The following is an 18,600-nucleotide window of genomic DNA, read 5'->3' on the forward strand; positions in this document are numbered from 1 at the left end:
GTGGAACAGTACAAGATTTCACCATGCTACTCAGAGTAACATATAATTTAAATATTTTTGGATCATGGTTGACCACAGGTAACTGAAGCTACAGAAAGTGAAACCACGGATAAGGGGGAACTACTGTAAAGATTTTATCTAAGTATTAAAAAAAAAAAAAAAAAAAACAAACTCCCAGTTGGTATGCCTGGTATTTTCTAACACTGATATTCTTAACTTAAATTCAGTGGAATACTGTATTTCAGAACAACTCAATTCAGAAATATTTTTCTTCCTGAACATAGGGGATGAAACTCAAACTCACTGCTGTTAAGTCGGATCTGACTCATAGCAACCCCTCTTTGGGTTTCCCAGGCGGTATCACTACAGAAGTAGATTGCCCAACCTTCCTTTAGGGGAGTGGCTGGTGGGTTTGAACTGCCAGGCTTCTGGTTAGCAGTCAAATGCCTTAGGCACTATGCCACCAGAGCTCCCAAACATAGTGGATGAGAAGATATTAAATCCCTTTTTTTTGGTCTGTTGTTGTTATGTGCCGTCGAGTCGGACCCGACTCATAGCGACCCCTCCTTGGGTTTCCGAAGCAGTATCACTACGGAAGTAGATTGCCCATCTTCCTTCCAAGGAACGGCTGGTGGGTTTGAATCGCCAGCCTTCTGGTTAGCAGATAAGTGCCTTAGGCACTACACTATCAGAGCTCCCTGAGATGGCCGCTCCCTGGCGGGGAGCCACCTATCATGGCATTAATGCTACTAAATTGTTTACTACCAAAACTACCAGCAAGATCTAAATAACCCAGTTTTAGGTTCAGCACTGGAAAGAGCTATAATCCTAAAGTAACAACGAACACAGATGTGATGCAAGTTATCTCCATGGATTCAGTTAATTACAGGCAGATACTGGGATCACAAATGATTAACGTTTTTTTGTTTTAACAGAGAGCAGTAAGAACAGAAGGCACCTCACACCAGCAATCCAAGTGAGGCTTCCTACATTCTCCAAGGTGTCAAAATAATGTATAGTATTCCCAGCATGGCTTTATTTACTACTAATGATCAGGGATTGGGGGTTTTAAACTTTTTTTAAGACCTCACGTTCCTGAAAGTCACAGGAAAACAAGTAGAATCCATGCTTAGGTTCAATGTCTGAGGTTTTTCTATACTGACTGTAACACAGGTGTTGTATTAATGATTCCAAGATCTACCTCTGGGTAAGCTATGTTTTAGGCTTCCACATTCTTTCACTTAAAAGGAACATGTTTTTTTGTTGTTGTTAAAAAAAAAAAAAAAACCGCAGAAGATCTAGAATCAGAAGCTCTAGGTTCAAACCTGGTTCTGCCACTTATTACTTATGCATCTAGCAAGGCTCTCAAAGACAAACTGCCAGGGTTCTAATCATGGCTCTGCTACTTCTGGCTGACAGGGAAGGTTAAGTTCTTTAGGTGTTAGTTTCCTATAAAAGTAGGATGGTAACTTACCTATCTTGCAGTGTTATTAAAATCATTAAATGACAAAAATTAAATGAAATAATGTAAGATTAACCTTATAAACTTAATAGGTGTCATTATAAACAGAAAAGGCTAGAAAAATAATATCCAAAATCAGCAAATGTGGACCTAACATTACCCGAAATGAATGTTAAAAAAAAAAAAATGGAAAAGACATTTTATATTCAGTGGAATACTGTATTTCAGAACAACTCTGTCATTTTCTGGAGTAGCTGTATAGTATTAAAATGGAATTAATGTAAAAGAATTTGTTCAATGAGATCTGTTTTTAGTTAACTTAGTTATTAAGTGAAAAACAAACAATTCAATTGAATTAAAAAGCTGGAGCTATGTCTCACTTAACCAAATTGCTCATTCAATAATATTTTTAGTTATTGGGGAAAAAAAGAGTTTTAAAAGATAGAATTAGTATCCAACTGGTCAAAGTCATGATCTGTATCTTTATGATCTTTAGGTCAAAAAATGTATAGATGATTAGAAAAGAGGAAGCTTTACAGAGATGTAAATGAAAGGAGTAGTGACAAAGACTAATGATGAAGGTAACGAAATAGTATTATCCTATTTTTACACAAGTAACACGCATCTTCTGTTTGCCAACACTCCCTCCCCACTGGGAGGTATTTTCAAAAGTGCCACAATGCCAATTTTTTTTTTTAACATGGTGCTGTGGGGAAAAAAAAAGAAATTAACATACCATGTTTACAAAACTACTTTCCAGGGGTGAGCGTGGTCGGCGAACAAATGTAGAAGGTGTGTGTTATTTGTGTAAAAATATAGTAGAAATATATATTTTAAGAAATATGCAAATAAGTGATGTTTTGAGGATGAGAAGGTCCATGGTGTACTACTGAAAATCTGTGGATTTAAATCTCAACTTTTCTGGGGAAGGTTTAGTCAAACAGAGGAAACACTTCATTTTTCTTAGTAAAACATCAGAGAAAGAAACCACTCTAAAACATTAATTACATTCTGTTTTATAAAAATACCCTGGTCAGATATTTATAAATATTAAAATATACTGTTTTATTAAATATAGTATTTCCTACAATAAAAATATTTTAATTCAATTTAACAAACACCCATGAGGTATGTACTACTGCATTTCAAGATACTACATAAATGACAGTGATAATTTCAATCTGAAGCAAAAGCAAAATGTACCTAAAGAAAATGAAAGCTTATCATTTTAGATATAGATAGAGGACAAAATTACTGAAAATGGTGACTAGGTTTTTTTTTTTTCAATGAAGTCAGTATTGAAATCATGCAAAAAAGTAAGAGCATTTAATCAATCAAATCATTTAAATTTAGAAATCAGAATAGCTTTTGTGGGTCTGAAACAATCCAGACTACCATAACAATTAAATCAACTCTAAAACAATATTCCAAACAAAGAATAGTTATTTAAGTTTAAGAATATGTGCCCTACCGTGCAGGACCAGATGGCTCATCTCTTGCCGAGCTTAATACAGTTTTGATTATAAGTTCCTAAAATAAGGAGTAAATAGTTAGAAGCAATGCCTAAGCATTCATTCACTTAACAAATATATAGTAAGTACCTATTATGGGCAAGGCACTATGAAAATGCTAGAGATACAAGAGTGAAAGTAGGAAATCTCTGTTCTCACATATTTTTAATTACGAGTCCAACTATATTAATAAAATAACCATTTTTTCCTGATTACAACAACAGCAAAGGCTCACTATAAGACAATTAAAGTAGAATAGCTCAATGCTACAACATCTTTTTAAGACTTTATGGAATTATCATTTAAAAGCCAGTCCTTTTCTTCCTTGGTAACTGTAAAGCATAATAATGTGTGAGTTCTGGGATGAGTACAAAAGAATGCTGAAAATTATATAAATAGATAAAATTTTCCAGAGGAAGAGTAAAGAGAATGAAATTGTCCAAGAAGAGAATCTTAAAGCGTGTGTATGTTTAGTAGCCAGAGGAAAACAAACAAACAAAACTAGTTTATGAAGGAGTCACAGATAGAATACTGAGAGAGGTAAGAAGTAAAAAAGATAAATCTAGGAAGGACTTCTGTGAAGATGGCATCATGAGCAAGTCTAATATCCTGACCAAGCTCCAAGAAAAGCAACTAGAAATCTGTACTCAACACTGTAAGAACTCTGAAAAAGTAGGCAAAGGACTATAGCAATGAGCCACAAATGGAAACAACATAAGGGTAAATTTTAAACATCAGGAAAAGATTCTTTTTCCACTATTACTATTCTTCCCTGTGCCAGCATGGCAGTCACACGGCTGCAATGAGGCCCCAGCAGCAGTTCCAGCCAACCCATGGTTCTCTTGTACACTAAAAAAGGACCCAATTTCTGGTTCCAAAGTAAATAGAACAGATCATGTTGGTGTACTGTTTAGTGAGTAAGTTCCAACTGTTCTAGCAGTGGTCTAAAGGATAGATATCTCGGTTTGACCTGAATTGAAGCTTGCACAGAGTGACGGAGGGAATAGTGAGCAGAGACAGGATTGTGCCCATCTTAGGGTGGACTGATCAGTGTATCTTTTCTGATAGGTCTGCAAGCTACGTGAAAAACTGAAACCTTGAACTAGCCTGAATTAGAGCTTTCACAAGAAAAGGAAGGAGAAATGAGCAAAGACTGAAGTCTGCACTCAACTAAGAGTTTCTTGCAGAAATTAACACTTTTGAAAACACCTTGTATATAGAGAAATTGAGAATGTGAATACATTATAATATCCTAAATTCCCAAATTCAACCAAAAAAGAAAAAATCACAGTGCACAAATAAACTGGAAATAACAGTCCATTTAAACAAAGATGAAAGTAGGGAAATTATCTCTATAGATGCCTGTATAACAGGCAGATTTATAAGAATTTAAAATAACACTATTAAACATGTTCATAGAAATAAAAGAAAACACAGAGAATTAAAATGAAATCAGGAAAATGTTACAAGAGCAAAACAAGAATATAAATATACAATAACTGAAATGAAGAACTCATTAGAGGCTTGACAACAAATTTGAGCTGGGAGAAAGTAATAATCAGTGAACTAGGGGTTAGTAATCAAAATTACTGAGTCTGAAGGACAACATCAAAGAAAGATCAAGATCGCTGAGATAATCTAATGAAAATGCCAGATACCATCAAGTGAACTAATATATGGATCATGGGAATCCCAGGAGATGACAGCCAAGAAGTGAAAGAAAGAATATTTTAAGAATAAAGGCCGGAAACTTTCCACTCTGACAAAAGACATGAATCTACAAATCCAAGCACCTCAAAAAGATTCACATTGAGAAAGGAGTGGAATGACATATTTAAAGTGATGAAAGAGAAGAATAATAAATTCTTTATCTGGCAAAACTGTTCTGTAACAATGATGGCAAAAGTAAGACTTTTCCAGGTAAATAAAAGTTGGGGAAGTTCATTATCACTAGACAGGTCCTACAAGAATTGTTAAAAGAAACCTTTCAGATGGAAAAGAAAGGACACTACACAGTAATTTAAAACTTAGAGAGTAAAATAATACAACTATGAGACCAAAAGAACTAGATTGAAGCCCAGCTACCACTGCCATCCACTTGGAAGGGATGTAGGAGATCCTGCATAAAGAGGGAGAACAATGTGGTACAAAACTCAAAATCATTTGGAGGCAAAAAAAAAAAAAAAAGAAGGTGGGGACCAGGTTTGCTGGTCCAATGGAGCCTGGTGTAACCACTGAGACTATGGCCCCTAGCTGCCCTTCAGGTCTGGAATTGAACCCACAACTGTGGTTTCCAGCCAAACAAAGTACAGGCAAGTGAGTTAAACATTTACCTCAAGTAGACACACGCCCTGGAGAGAACAATCATGGGAGAAGGAAGGGCTGCTTATGCACAGGGAGATAGCTCAGGGTGCAGAAGAGTATGAAGGGATGGACACTGGGAGGAGGTAACTATGGGGAGGAAGTGGGAGGGGAGCTGCTGCATTGTAAATTTTGGTCAATGACATGAGACAAAGTATATGTGAACTGCTGTATGAAAAGTGAATTTACTCTGTAAATCTTCACCCAAATCCTAATTAAAAAAAAAAAAAAAAAACTTAGAGAGTAAAATAACTCCATTAAAGGTAATTTCGTGGACAAGCACAAGGGACTGTTTCAACATATTTTTGGCTGGTACTAATAATAGTTATGTTCTACGTACATGCCCATAATGACAAATGCATAAAAAGAATAAGCACAAATTTATATTGCAGGACACATGATGCACACACATGTAGCTGGTGATAACAATGTAATAAATGGGCAGAGTATAGGAATGTTGTTGTTGTTATGTGCCATAGAGTCAGACCCGACTCATAGCAACCCCTCCTGAGGTTTCCGAGGTGGTATCACTATGGAAGTAGATTGTTGCCCAACCTTCCTTCTGAGGAGTGGCTGGTAGGTTTGAACCACCAGACTTCTGGTTAGTAGTCAAGTGCTTTAGGTACTACCCTACCAGAGCTCCTGAGTATAGGAATAATGTTTCTGTACTTTACTCAAGTTAAACTGATATCAATATAAACCCAGTTGCTATGAATGCAAAATGCTAAAAATAATCCTCAAGGTAACCACAAAGAAAGTGTCTAAAAAATATACACAAAAAGAAAGGAGAAGAGAATCAAATGGTTCACTATGAAAAACTGGAACTGATTTAAAAAAAAAAAAAAAAAGAAGAAGCTTAAGACATAAACAACAAATAATATAGTGGCAGAAGTAAGTCCTACCTTACTAGTAATTCCTGTAAAGGCAAAAGGATTATATACTCCAATCAAAAGGCATAGTGGCAGAATGGGGAAGGGGAAAAAAAGAAAAAAAAAATGATCCAAGTATTTGCTGCCTACAAGAGATACCTCTTAGGCCCAAAGACACTAATGGGTTGAAAGTGAAAGGATGAAAAAAATATTCCATGCAAATAGCAAGCAAAAGAGAGCTTAAAGTCAAAATGTGTTGTAAGAGACAAGAAAGACATTATAGAATGATGAAAGGGTTCATTAATGAAGAAAAGATAACAATTATAAATGTGCTTAACATCACAGCCCCAAAATACATGAAGCAAACCCACTAACAACCTGTGATATGCAGATGACACACTTTGGTTGCTAAAAGAGAAGATGACTTGAAGCACCTACTAATGAAGATCAAAGACTGAAGTGTTCAGTAGGGATTACACCTTAACAAAGAAAAGTCCTCACAACTGGACCAATAAGCAACATCATGATAAATGGGAAAAAGACTGATTTGTCAGGGATTTCATTTCATTTGGATCCACAGTCAACACTCACAGTAGCAGTCATGAAAAGAGACATCATATTGCATTGGGAAAATCTGCTGCAAAAGACCTTTTTAAAGTCTTAAGATGTAAAGATGTCACTTTGAAGACTAAGGTGCACCTGACCGAAGCCACGGTGTTTTCAATAGCCTCACATGCATGTGATAGCTGGAAAATAAACAAGGAAGACTGAAGAAGAGTTGATGCCTTTGAATTGTGGTACTGGCAAAGAATATTAACACTATCACGGACTGCCAGAAGAATGAACAAATCTGTCCTGGAAGAAGTGTAGCCAGAATGGCCCTTAGAAGTGACAATGCCCAAACTTCATTTCACCTACTTTGGTCATGTTGTCAGGAGGGACCAGTCCCTGGAGAAGGGTATCATGCTTGGTAAAAAGGAGGGTCAGCAAAAAAGGGGAAGGCCCTCAACAAGATAGACTGGCACAGTGGCTACAATGATTTGCTCAAGTATAGCAAGGGTTGTGAAGATGATGCACAACCAGTGTTTCATTCTGTTGTACAAAGGGTCGCTATGCATTGGAGCTGACTGTTGTTGTTGTTGTTGTTTGCTGTCAAGTCGGCCCCAACTCATAGCGACCCCTCCCTGGGTTTCCGAGGCAGTATCACTATGGAAGTAGGATTGCCCAACTTTCCTTCCGAGGAGTGGCTGTGATGGCACTAACAACAACAACATGAATAACTATACAGTATTCTAGTTATCTAGTGCTACTATGGTCCAGTGCCTATGGCATTTGGCTGCTAACCACAAGGTCAGCAGTTCTAAACCTACCAGCTGCTGTGTGCAAGTAAGATGGGGCAATCTAAATCTACTTCAGTAAAGATTTATAGCCTTGGAAACCCAATGGGAATCACTATGAGTTGGAATCAACTCGATGGCAGTTGAGTTTTTTTTTTTTTTTTTTTTTGATGCTATGAGAGAAATAACAACAATGGATGGCTTTAACAAATAGAAAGTTGCTTTCTCACAATTTAGGAATCTAGAAGTCCGAATTCAGGGAGACAGCTATAGAGGAAGGTTCTTGTCTCCTTTCAACATCTGTGGGCCTGGCATTCCTTGGAGATCTCCATGTGTTTTGGCATCAATCTTTCTCTGTCTAGGCGGTTCTTAGTGAAGGGAACTCAGGTCCACTTATGCCACTTTTACCTCTCTTTTTTTGGTGGTAGAATATCCCTTCCCTCTCTGCTGGCTTCTCTCTCCTTTTCTCTCTTGTGAGATAAAAGGTATGACTCATGATATACCACACACTGATCTTGCCTCATTAACATGTTGTTGTTATGTTCCATCGAGTAGGCCCCGACTCATAGCAACCCTTCCTTGGGTTTCCGAGGCAGTATCACTACGGAAGTAGATTGCCCAACCCTCCTTCCAAGGAGTGGCTGGTGGGTTTGAACCTCCAGTCTTCTGGTAAGCAGTCAAATGCCTTAGGCACTATGCTCCCACCTCATTAGTATACAGAGGTTAAAATTTAGAACACATCACAAAATAGAGGATAATTATACAATATCACAAAATGGAGGCATGGCCTAGCCATGCTGACTCATATTTTTCAGGACACAATTCAATCAATGACCGTCTACCCTTTAGCCCCTCAAAATTCATGTCCTTTTCAAATGTAAAACATATTCACTCTACTGTATCATCCCAAATGTCTTAAACAGACCCCGAGTTCAAAATCTTATCCTCTGAGTCATCTAAATTACATATGGGAGAGATTTTAGGTATATTCCATCTGGGGCAAAATTTCTCCTCATCTGTGAACATCTGAAATCTAGAATACAAGTTATTTGTTTCCAATGTACAATAGTGGAACAGGCATAAGTTTGACATTTTCATTACAAATGGGAACAGGCTAGCAGAGAAAAGCCATTCTGAAACATAGTTAGTATGCAGATGCCTAGGCTAATCCCTAACTAACTCAAAGCTGCTTAAGTATATTAAAACTATTACTTATCCCTAACCTCCAAAATCTTCTGAAAATAGAAGAAATCAAAGCTTTATATCCCTGCAGACCAAAGGTCAATTTGTGTGATTTTTATTAAGTGCCACTGAAAATTATATTGCATTGACCTTTCTAATTTACATATAAGCCAAGTTCATTTGTTGAACAAATGTTTTCAGAGTACATATGATATGTCAGATACTGTGTTAGACTCTGAGGATATGAGAGTAAGTAAGATTTCATTGTGTTTATCTGTCTAAAGAAAATGTCAGACACTAAACAAGTAATTTCACGTATGATAAATGTTACAGAAAGACAAGTACAGGTGTTACGGGCATGCAGGGCAAATACCATTGGAAATTGTATAATCACTATTTAATTTTGCACCATTTTCTGTTCAAGTCCTTTAATGTTTCTGTAACATGGAATCCCCATTGCTACTCCAGTTTCCTGTAGCAGAACCCAATTTTCCAATATATTGTCTGACTCAACACATTGGGAAGTTGGAAGAGGGAGTCAATTATGCTCTCTGTGGGTTCAGTTTGCCATCTCAATCTCAGAAGCCTTTCATTAGCAACATAGTATCTAGTTCACAAGATATTTCAATAAACTGTTTGGTGAGTGAATGAATGAATCCTAAGAGGAAGATATGCAAGTGGGTTTAAAAATGACAAAAATCTCCAGTGCAGTTAAAGACACAAAAAAGGCTATACTCCAACAAACATTGCAGCTTTAATCTCTGGGTGGTATGTCTGGGTAATGTTCTTTAACAATTGTGTGGGTTTCAAAAAACAAAAGAAAGAATGCATATTTTATTACACATTCTTTATGGCTATAAAATCATTTAAATACTAAAAACTATCATCAGATTCTTACCTTAACATCTGTAAACTGAGACACAGCAATATCAGGAATATTGGGATGGAGAGCAGATAGTTCACAATACAAGTTGGGAAAGCAAACCAACGATCCCAGAAGAACCTGTGCTTCCACTCTTGGTGCCTACATATCAGATTTTAAAAATCTTTAAATGTATTTAATTGTGTCATTAAATTATCAGAAAAATCACTTTATTAACCTACCATACTACACATGGAAGTGAGAGGGAAAGATAAAATTCAAAAAGGAAAAGGGGAAACAGAAAAAGATTTAATTTTTTCACCTATACTTTCCACATAACCTTCTGCTACTCTCAGTAACTGCAGCCATTAAATAGTAGAGCTTCCCCCAAAAGCTGCTAATAAGCACAAATAAGCTATAATTACTCGAACTGTAAGTAGGGAAACAATTTAGCTCCCAGTATAAATTTAACCTGTAAGAAAAACATAAATAAAGGCAGCTCATACACCATCATATATTGCACTAATAGCTGATGACTTAATGTCATTACATTATTATTATCTAAAGATAAATAAAGTACATAAGAATGAAAATGTTAACTGTATCTTCAAGAAACAGGCAGTAGTCTTGAGGCTTTTTATATTATGCACCTAAGGAAAGCATTGTCTATGTTACTTACTAAAAACAAAATCAGTATTTATGCCTGAACTTCAGATGAAAGTAACTTTTTATCTTTTTCCTTAACTGTTTTAAGCCATTTTTGAAGTTGAAAAACTTCTGAAGTTGAAATCAGCACTGAACATTTTTGAAGTTGAAAAACCTTTGAAGTTGAAATCAGCACTGAACACTTTTCCCCTTCTGCCTTTATGCATGCTCACCAAACACCTACTAATACAATGTACCACTTACTAACATATTGTCTTATTTATGAAAATGACTGCAAATTAATATATATTTAATAATACCTAATAAAAATGTTAAAAGCAAATCTATTAGAAATACAATACTTCTACTCACATAAAACACAAACACATTTCCAAAAGAATTTCCCCATATTAATTAATGTTATATTATAATAAAGGCAGTAGAGTAGTGTTCCATTATATGATTTTCATAAAACAACTTGTTTCCAGATTTTTTAAGTAGTCTGGATTTACAGATACAAGATAGTAGTGTGATGGGACAAAGTAAACTGCAGCGATCAACCCAAAAGAAAATTCAAATTTAAATACTAATTTAAGGAGCTCTGGCTCTGGTGTCATAGTGGGTAAAGCATTTGGCTGCTAACCAGAAGGCTGGCAGGCCAAATCCACCAGCTGCTCTGCAGGAGAAAGATGAGGCAATCTACTTCTGTAAAGATTTACAGCCTTGGATACCCAACGGGGTTGCTATGAATCAGAATTGACTTGATGGCAGTGGGTTTTTTTGAGTGTGGTACAGCGTTAAAGCACTCAGTTTCAGCTAACCAAAAGGCTGAAGGTTCAAACCCACCAACTGCTCTGCTGGAGAAAGATGAGACAGTCTGGATCCACAAAGATTTACAGCCTTGGAAACCCTATGGGGCAATTCTCCTTTATTCTATAGGGTCACTGCAAGTCAGAATGAACTCGACAGCAGTGGTGGTTTTTTGTATTGCAATTTAAAATAAAATTTATTCTATAAAAAGGAAATTGATAAAAATCAGTATTTAATGAAAGAGTTTAGCTATAAATGTGGATCAGGTTACCTAACCTAATCAGGTTACCTAACATTCAGGTATATTGGTATACTGGGGCAGACCTGAAACATGATAGCAATTAAGAAAGGCAAACCCTAGTCAATTGTTTTGTAACCTAAGGAAAGAAAGAAAACATTAACAGAAGGAAGATGATATGCACAGGATCTCAAATAAGCATCCATAAGAGCACTATTTGGACTGTGTATCTCCAACACAGGTCCTTCTGGTACGGAGCTCTAGTGGTGCAGTGATTAGGCATTTGGCTGCCAACCAAAAGGTCAGTGGATCAAATCCACCAGCTGCTGCACAAAGAAATATGAGGTAGGCTGCATCTGTGAAGATTTACAGCCTTGGAAATCTTATGGGGGATGCTATGAGTTGGAATCAACTCACTGGCATTGAGTTTAATTTTCAGTTTTAGTATCTCCACATTGTCCAAAGGAAAAGACTATTCTTCACCTTATTGTGGAGATGTGGGTATCATTCATTTCTGCATGATATGAGCTCATATAAACAGCCTTTCTCAGCAAGGATTGCTCATATACCACAAAACAGAAAAAATGTATTATTAAAATTTCCCCAAGCATGTTACATAACAAGTATCCTTTTAGATGCACAAGGCAGTTGCATATGGTGGATACCTTAGGATGTTAGGGCTTAATTCTTTTATGGAATCTTGAGAAAGGTGAAGGAAATCTGCTGACTAATCATCTTGAATAACTGGCCTTTTGTTGTTGTTATGTGCCATCAAGTCGGCCCCGACTCCTAGCGACCCCTCCATGGGTTTCCAAGGCAGTATCACTACAGAAGTAGATTGCCCAACCTTCCTTCCGAGGAGTGGCTGGTGGGTTTGAACCGCCAGCCTTCTGGTTAGCAGTCAAGTGCCTTAGCCACTATGCTACCAGAGCTCCCAAGAGACGGCCTGGCTACCTGGTGGGGAGCGGCCGGTGGGTTTGAACCGCCAGCCTTGGGTGTGGCAGCTGACTGCCCGAGGCCCTGAGGCCATCCTCGGGGGCTGAATAATAATAGTTTTCATAGCAAAAATAAAAAATAAAAAATTTACACTAGTTTATATATCAATCTCCTATGAGTTTATCAACTTTTATCAGTATTCAAGACATTGATAAACTGCATATGCATACATTGTTGATACTGAAAGAGCCTTGTAACTTATTTCCCATTTCTAATTTGGCTTCCATTTAATCTACTCCTAGATTATATTTATTTTAATATTCCTAAAGCACAGATCCAACCATCTTTCTCCCTACTTCAAAAATTTTAATTGCTTATCTAAAAAAGCAATTAACGATCATCCCTGGCTTTTAAGATCTTTTAAGATTAGTCTAAAGCAGTGCTTCTCAATCTTTATTGTCCTACTAAACATTTGGGATCTAGGTTAAAAGCAACTCTGGGCTAGAGTCTTGGATTCTACATTTTTAATGACCATCTAGATCATGCCAAGCGTTTCTGGTTTGTAGACCATACTTTGGGTACCAAGAGTCTAAAGTACCTTTCTGGTCTTTATGTCCATTACTCTCTTATAGATTAAGTAGCCTCTAAGTAAAAAATATTATTGTCCTTGAATACATCTTATTCATGCCTGCTTCCTTCTGCCTGGAATACCTTTTCTGACCTCCATTTTCACTATTAAAATACTATTACTTTTTCAAGGATCTATTTAAATCTCTCTTCCATGAAACCTTCATATTGCCTCTAAACAAATATGATATCTCCTTTCTCTGAATTACCAAATTATTTTAATATTTATATAATTTTTTTTATTGCACATATTGTGTGTCATAAAATGTTCCAAGCATATTACAAGTTTAATTAATTAATCCTTATAAAGCAATCTAATGAAGTGGTTATCTCCATTTTATTAATAAAGATACTGAGATATAAAGAAGTTAAGTGATTTACCCAAGGTTACACAGCTAATAAGTGTCAAAAGTACAATTTGAGCCCAGGCAAACTGGCTTTACACTCCATGCTCTCAACCACTGTGTTATCCTCCTCCTCTAAGTACCAATTTGATGCTCTGTATTCTACAGTTGTTATATACTTTTCTATCTCCCCAACATATAGGGAACTATATGTTCCCTGAGGGTAAAATATATCTCATTTAATCTACATTCCCTGGAATCCCACTCAATGGAGCACAATTGTACACGGTGGGAAAAAAAAAGGTTTAATAACTACAAGAGGGCTTAGCAAGATTTTGAACACATACTAGGTGCTCAATTAATACTTACATATTCAATTAATAAATACTTACTATGTTGCTACAGATACCAAGGAATAAGATTTGCTCCATTTCTCAGGAAACTGGAGTAACAGGGTTTTATAAATAAAGGCTCTTCTTTATTTAAACCATTTCCTCCAGATGACTTGTACCAGCCAATGTCTTCCAGTTTTTTAACTTCAGTCCTGAAATCTCCCTTGAGCTCCAGATTTATATATGCAGTTGCCCTCCTGACATCTCATGGATACCTAATAACTTACTCTTCTACAAATAGAACTCTTTCTCACTCACAGTAAGTCTTTGGCAGCTTATAAATGAAATAATGTAAGCTAAACTGCTTTGTAAGCTATGAAGTACTGTTGTTGTTGTTGTTGTTATTTGCCATCGAGTTGAACCCGACTCATAGCAACCCCTCCTTGGGTTTCTGAGGCAGTATCACTACAGAAGTAGATTGCCCAATCTTCCTTCTGAGGAGTGGCTGTAGTCAAGTATTATTGATTTTCTTTTTCCATATTCCCTTAGTTTTTGTCCAATTGACTTCTGGCTTATTATCAGTTCTCATTTATATTGTGCTTCAGAGTAATCTTTCTAAATTACAAATTTGATCATGTTACTCCTTGCTTAATGGTTATTCATTCCTTCCTAACTATAAAATCTAACCTCTGCAGTATTTATAGTTAAATACGATGCTACCTTCCTCTCTAGCTTACCTCAGACACTCATACATGAACAAGTTCCAACTATATGCAGTTTCTTGCAGCACCACAGCTTTAACAAAAATCTTCCCATGTGGTTTCACAGTTCAGAGTTTACTTCTAGAACATATTTCTGAGTTACCACCCACTGTTTCTTACTTCTCTTTTATATAGTCACTCCCCTTTCTTTACTTTCTTCTACTTCCTTAACTTTCTTAATTTTAAATCCTGTTTTGTTTATCTGGTTTAATCCATTTTACAGTCTTTGGGACAATTCTTAAAATAATTGTAATGCTTCCATATGTTTCAGAATGTCATTTATTCTTTTTTTTAACATGGAAGAAAATAATCATCATTCCAATAAATTCCAAGTTTTCTTGGACATCAGATTGTAGATTTTATCAGCAATGGCTCTTCCTTTGGTTACTTTGTTAGTTGAATCTTGGTTAGCTAACGTATGTTATACTATGAAGAAAACAAAAACTTACATTGAGAAAAGCTGAAGAAGCCACTCTACCAGCTGCTACGATAAAATCCATAATAAGCATTGTGGCACCAGGCAAACCAAGTGAAAAAAATTGAGGTGAGCAGTGCTTGATAATTGTATTGACAATATCCTTAGGAATAAGGAAAGGAGGAGAAAAGAATATGACATATGTAATCTTGGGTATCAGGTAATCAATAGCCTTAAAAATAGATAATAAATAAAATTTTAAAAAGGTAATTACTATATATGGACTATTTGGAAAGAATAATTTTAATTCTCCCAAATAACCGATGCTTAGTATCACATTCTGTCAAATTAAAGTAAACTTAAAATATATTTAGCTGACATCACACACACACTTGGGCAAATTGGAAGGCTCTTTGCTTCAGAAGGTTAAGAATATAAGGCCCATGCACTGTAAAACTAAACTGTGGAGTAGTTTCTTCTGACACTTAGTTACTTTCATGCAGTAACTGTTATCTTGAAGCAACATGACCAATAAGGTAGCATCTAGAGTGATTCTTTTAGATAAACTCAAGTCTGTTGATGACAGCTGTCTAGCCTCAGAATTCTAGATCTCAGGCAATTTTAAAGACAAATTCTTGACTTGGTTATTCCCTTACTTCACCTTTGAAATTCATCATGAGGATGCAGTGTATTAGGCTGCATCACTCAATCTGAATGATCTAAAATGAAACCAATCCTCTTCTGTAATTAAGATTGTCATTTCATTTGAGACATGTCTACAAATTAAGTATATATGAGTTTTTCTTTCATTTTTAGAGGTATAACTATCACCTTTTAATACTAACTGAAAGATATTTAAATGAACTGCAAGTGATATTTAACCACATTAGGATACAAATGTTACATACCTTGTCACCTTCCACACTTTTCAGTTTTATAGCCAAGATCAAGATCCCTGAAGTAATGTTCAAGAGTCATATTTATGACAATCTAAATGATTGTCTTTAATACAAATACCAAGTCAAAGTGATTGCCAATAAGTCAATATAATCAATAGTAATAAGATTCTTAGAGTGGAAAAAGCTTCTGACAGCTGCATGGTTAGATGAACAAACTTATATGTGTCTAAAAACAACTATGAACTACAAAACTAGCCTATGAAAACTACTCTCTTCTGGTTTGCTTTGCCTTAAACTTGAGTTCAAGTCCATTTTCTATAAGTAGATGTTAACAATAAGTAAATTAGGGCATAAAGGAGGATGTGTCATACCTAAGCAAAGGATGGTTGTCCCCCTTTAAAAAAATGAACTGGTAGATATATCATTAAAGTTAAGATAAAGAGAGATTTAACACTCAAGTTAAACCCTAACTACAACAGTTCATTTTTCAACCATGCTTCAAGAACAAATGAGGTCATAAAATGGAAATTATTTGGATATAAACCACTATATAAGGGGATAGTTTTAATTCCATACCTTAAAAATCAATCAACAGAATTGAGATATAAACTGATATAGTAAGTTTTTAGAAGGTATATATATTTACCTGATCAATATGAAGTAATCCACAATGCATTATATTGTAGAAATGTGTTAGAAAATCTCTATTTGGGGATACATCTTGTCTTCTTTTCATTGTATTACATATAAGCTTATAAGCATGTAATTTACCTTGTTTATATTTATCAGTCAACATAGTTGCCTACAATTAAAAGATCAATTTTAAATACCAAAGCACAAATACTATGTTAAATATTACATAGCTTAGTATAGCAAACAATGAATTTTTTTCATTTATTTTTATGATGATCCAATTTATTTAATGAGCTAAAATCAGGATTACTGAAACTATTATTACCATCCAAAATGATACACTGTAGGTATGAATACCACATTTTGTTTCATTTAGGAAAATGTACCAAATATATTAAATAATACTTTTAAAAATTAGATCTTTAAAAGCACACAGCATATTCATGACACAACTTTGAGGTCCACATCTCACTTTAAACAATAAAATATTTTTCTATATTCACTTCTGTTTTACTAAGGAAATTAAATAAATAACTAAAATGATACATTCTACAATAATTTTTGGTATGCCACTCTCTTTATATAATGCCTAATAACTTTCTAAGACTACTAGTTTAAAAATAAGAATTCTGGACGGCTATACAACAGTTAAAATTTCTATCAAGTTTATAAGCCTGACTGTATGTTCAAACACAGCAGTGACTGTGAGGATGACACAGGACTGGGCACTGTTGCGTTCTGTTATATACAGGGCTGCTGTGAGTCAGAACTGACTTGATGATACCCAACAACATAAGCTTATTGAATAAATGAAACATTCAAACTAAGACTTTATATATTAAGCTTACCTTGAATAGCCAAGGTGTAAGAATTCTCAGTGGAGGAATTAAAACTGGTGGAGAAGGGGAGGTTAGATTATCTGTTGAAATGCCGAGGTTATCTCTAATCTGCAATTTTCAAATAAAAAACAAGCCTATGAAAACAAGTCTACTTTCTATAGCTATTTAATCATGGTTAAGTGACTTCTCATGTTGGGTACCAGTTTATCTATATGTAAGGGGGATTTAATGTTCTCTAACGCCTCTTCTAAGGAGCTCTGGAAGCACAATAATACCTAAGGCATCTGACTGCTAACCAGAAGGTTGGCGGTTCAAACTTACCAGCCACTCCACAGAAGCAAGACTGGGCAATCTACTTCTGTAAAGATTTACCACCTCAGAAACCCAATGGGGGTCGCTATGACTCAGAATTGATTCAATGGCAGTGGGTTTTTTTTGGAAGACTTCTTCTAAGGAGCTTTGGTGTCATACTGCCTAAGATATGTGACTGCTAACCAGAAGGCTGGCAGGTCAAACCCACCAGCATTCCATAGAAGGAAGACTGAGCAATCTACTTTCATAAAGATTTACTGCCTCAGAAACACAAAAGGAGGTGGAATGAGTTGTAATCAACTCGATGGTAGTGAGGCCTCTTCTACTTCCTAACACTTTTTCTTCCCTTCTCCCCTTGCATCTTTTCCTTTCTTCTTTACCTTAGCTAGATTTTGCCAAAGCTCACAGAGATAATCAAAAACTTGAGCATGTATTTCAGGATCCATAATAGCATTGACATCTCCCAAAATGCCAAGCATTCTTCGCCACATCACAGTAGCAACATCAGCATGCCATCCTGTGAGAGTACCCCCTGCCATCACACTACAACATTCAGATGGAAATTCACTGATTTCTATAGAAAAAAATGAAACAAGACAATAGCATAAGTATTTTTTCTAGAAAATGGATCATAAAAACTAAAATATCTAAAAAAGTGAATAAAAGAAATGCCAACAGACATTAGTGCTATTTTTTCCCTAATAAGGTCAAAACCTCACCAATCCAGAGGGCAGAGGCTGCCAATCCAGGAGGCTCAAGAGGCCTGAGGGGCCAAGGATCAGAGAGAGGCCTGCCTGTGGGCATGGCTGAGAAGAAGCCATCCTGACCAAAGAACTAATTTGTGAGTCATTTCTGATCCTGAACTGTAACTTACTATTTCTCTAATAAACTCCATAACTGTGTGTGTGTGGGAACCTCACCAGTCCAAAGTTCCTTACTATGCTAATAATTACTTAGTCAATAGTGTTTCTCCCTATATTCACCTAAGGAGAAAATAAAACAAGCACCACTCACTTTGCAGGCACCAGGTGGAGAAATTTATGCTTCATATAAATGAAGTCCAAATTTAGAAGCACAAACACTCATTTTATCTAATAGCTAGTTCAGGTTGTATCATCAAGTTAGTAGATAATTTCAGGCCAAAGGCAGATCTTATAAGAAGTCTTTATAAGCCTTTTTCTTTGTAGTTTTTCTTTGTACTTCCAAAAGAGGTGTATTTTTATTT

The 18,600-nt window shown here is 35.8% G+C and overlaps 1 protein-coding gene across 1 annotated transcript in view; it reads right to left on the reverse strand.

The window, feature by feature from the left end:
• Positions 1-18,600, reverse strand: part of RALGAPA1 (Ral GTPase activating protein catalytic subunit alpha 1) — a 343,304-nt gene that overhangs the window by 132,782 nt on the left and 191,922 nt on the right. The window contains exons 23-28 of the mRNA XM_007938553.1: positions 17,756-17,949; positions 17,073-17,171; positions 16,238-16,393; positions 14,727-14,855; positions 9,621-9,746; positions 2,934-2,992 (exon numbers count right to left, since the gene is read on the reverse strand). Coding sequence (XP_007936744.1) covers positions 2,934-2,992; positions 9,621-9,746; positions 14,727-14,855; positions 16,238-16,393; positions 17,073-17,171; positions 17,756-17,949 — 763 coding nt within the window. The remainder of the gene's footprint in view (positions 1-2,933; positions 2,993-9,620; positions 9,747-14,726; positions 14,856-16,237; positions 16,394-17,072; positions 17,172-17,755; positions 17,950-18,600) is intronic.

The sequence above is a fragment of the Orycteropus afer genome, unplaced genomic scaffold (genome assembly GCF_000298275.1).
Source record: "Orycteropus afer afer isolate SDZICR_OR568_19922 unplaced genomic scaffold, OryAfe1.0 scaffold00051, whole genome shotgun sequence".
NCBI classification, from domain to species: domain Eukaryota; kingdom Metazoa; phylum Chordata; class Mammalia; order Tubulidentata; family Orycteropodidae; genus Orycteropus; species Orycteropus afer.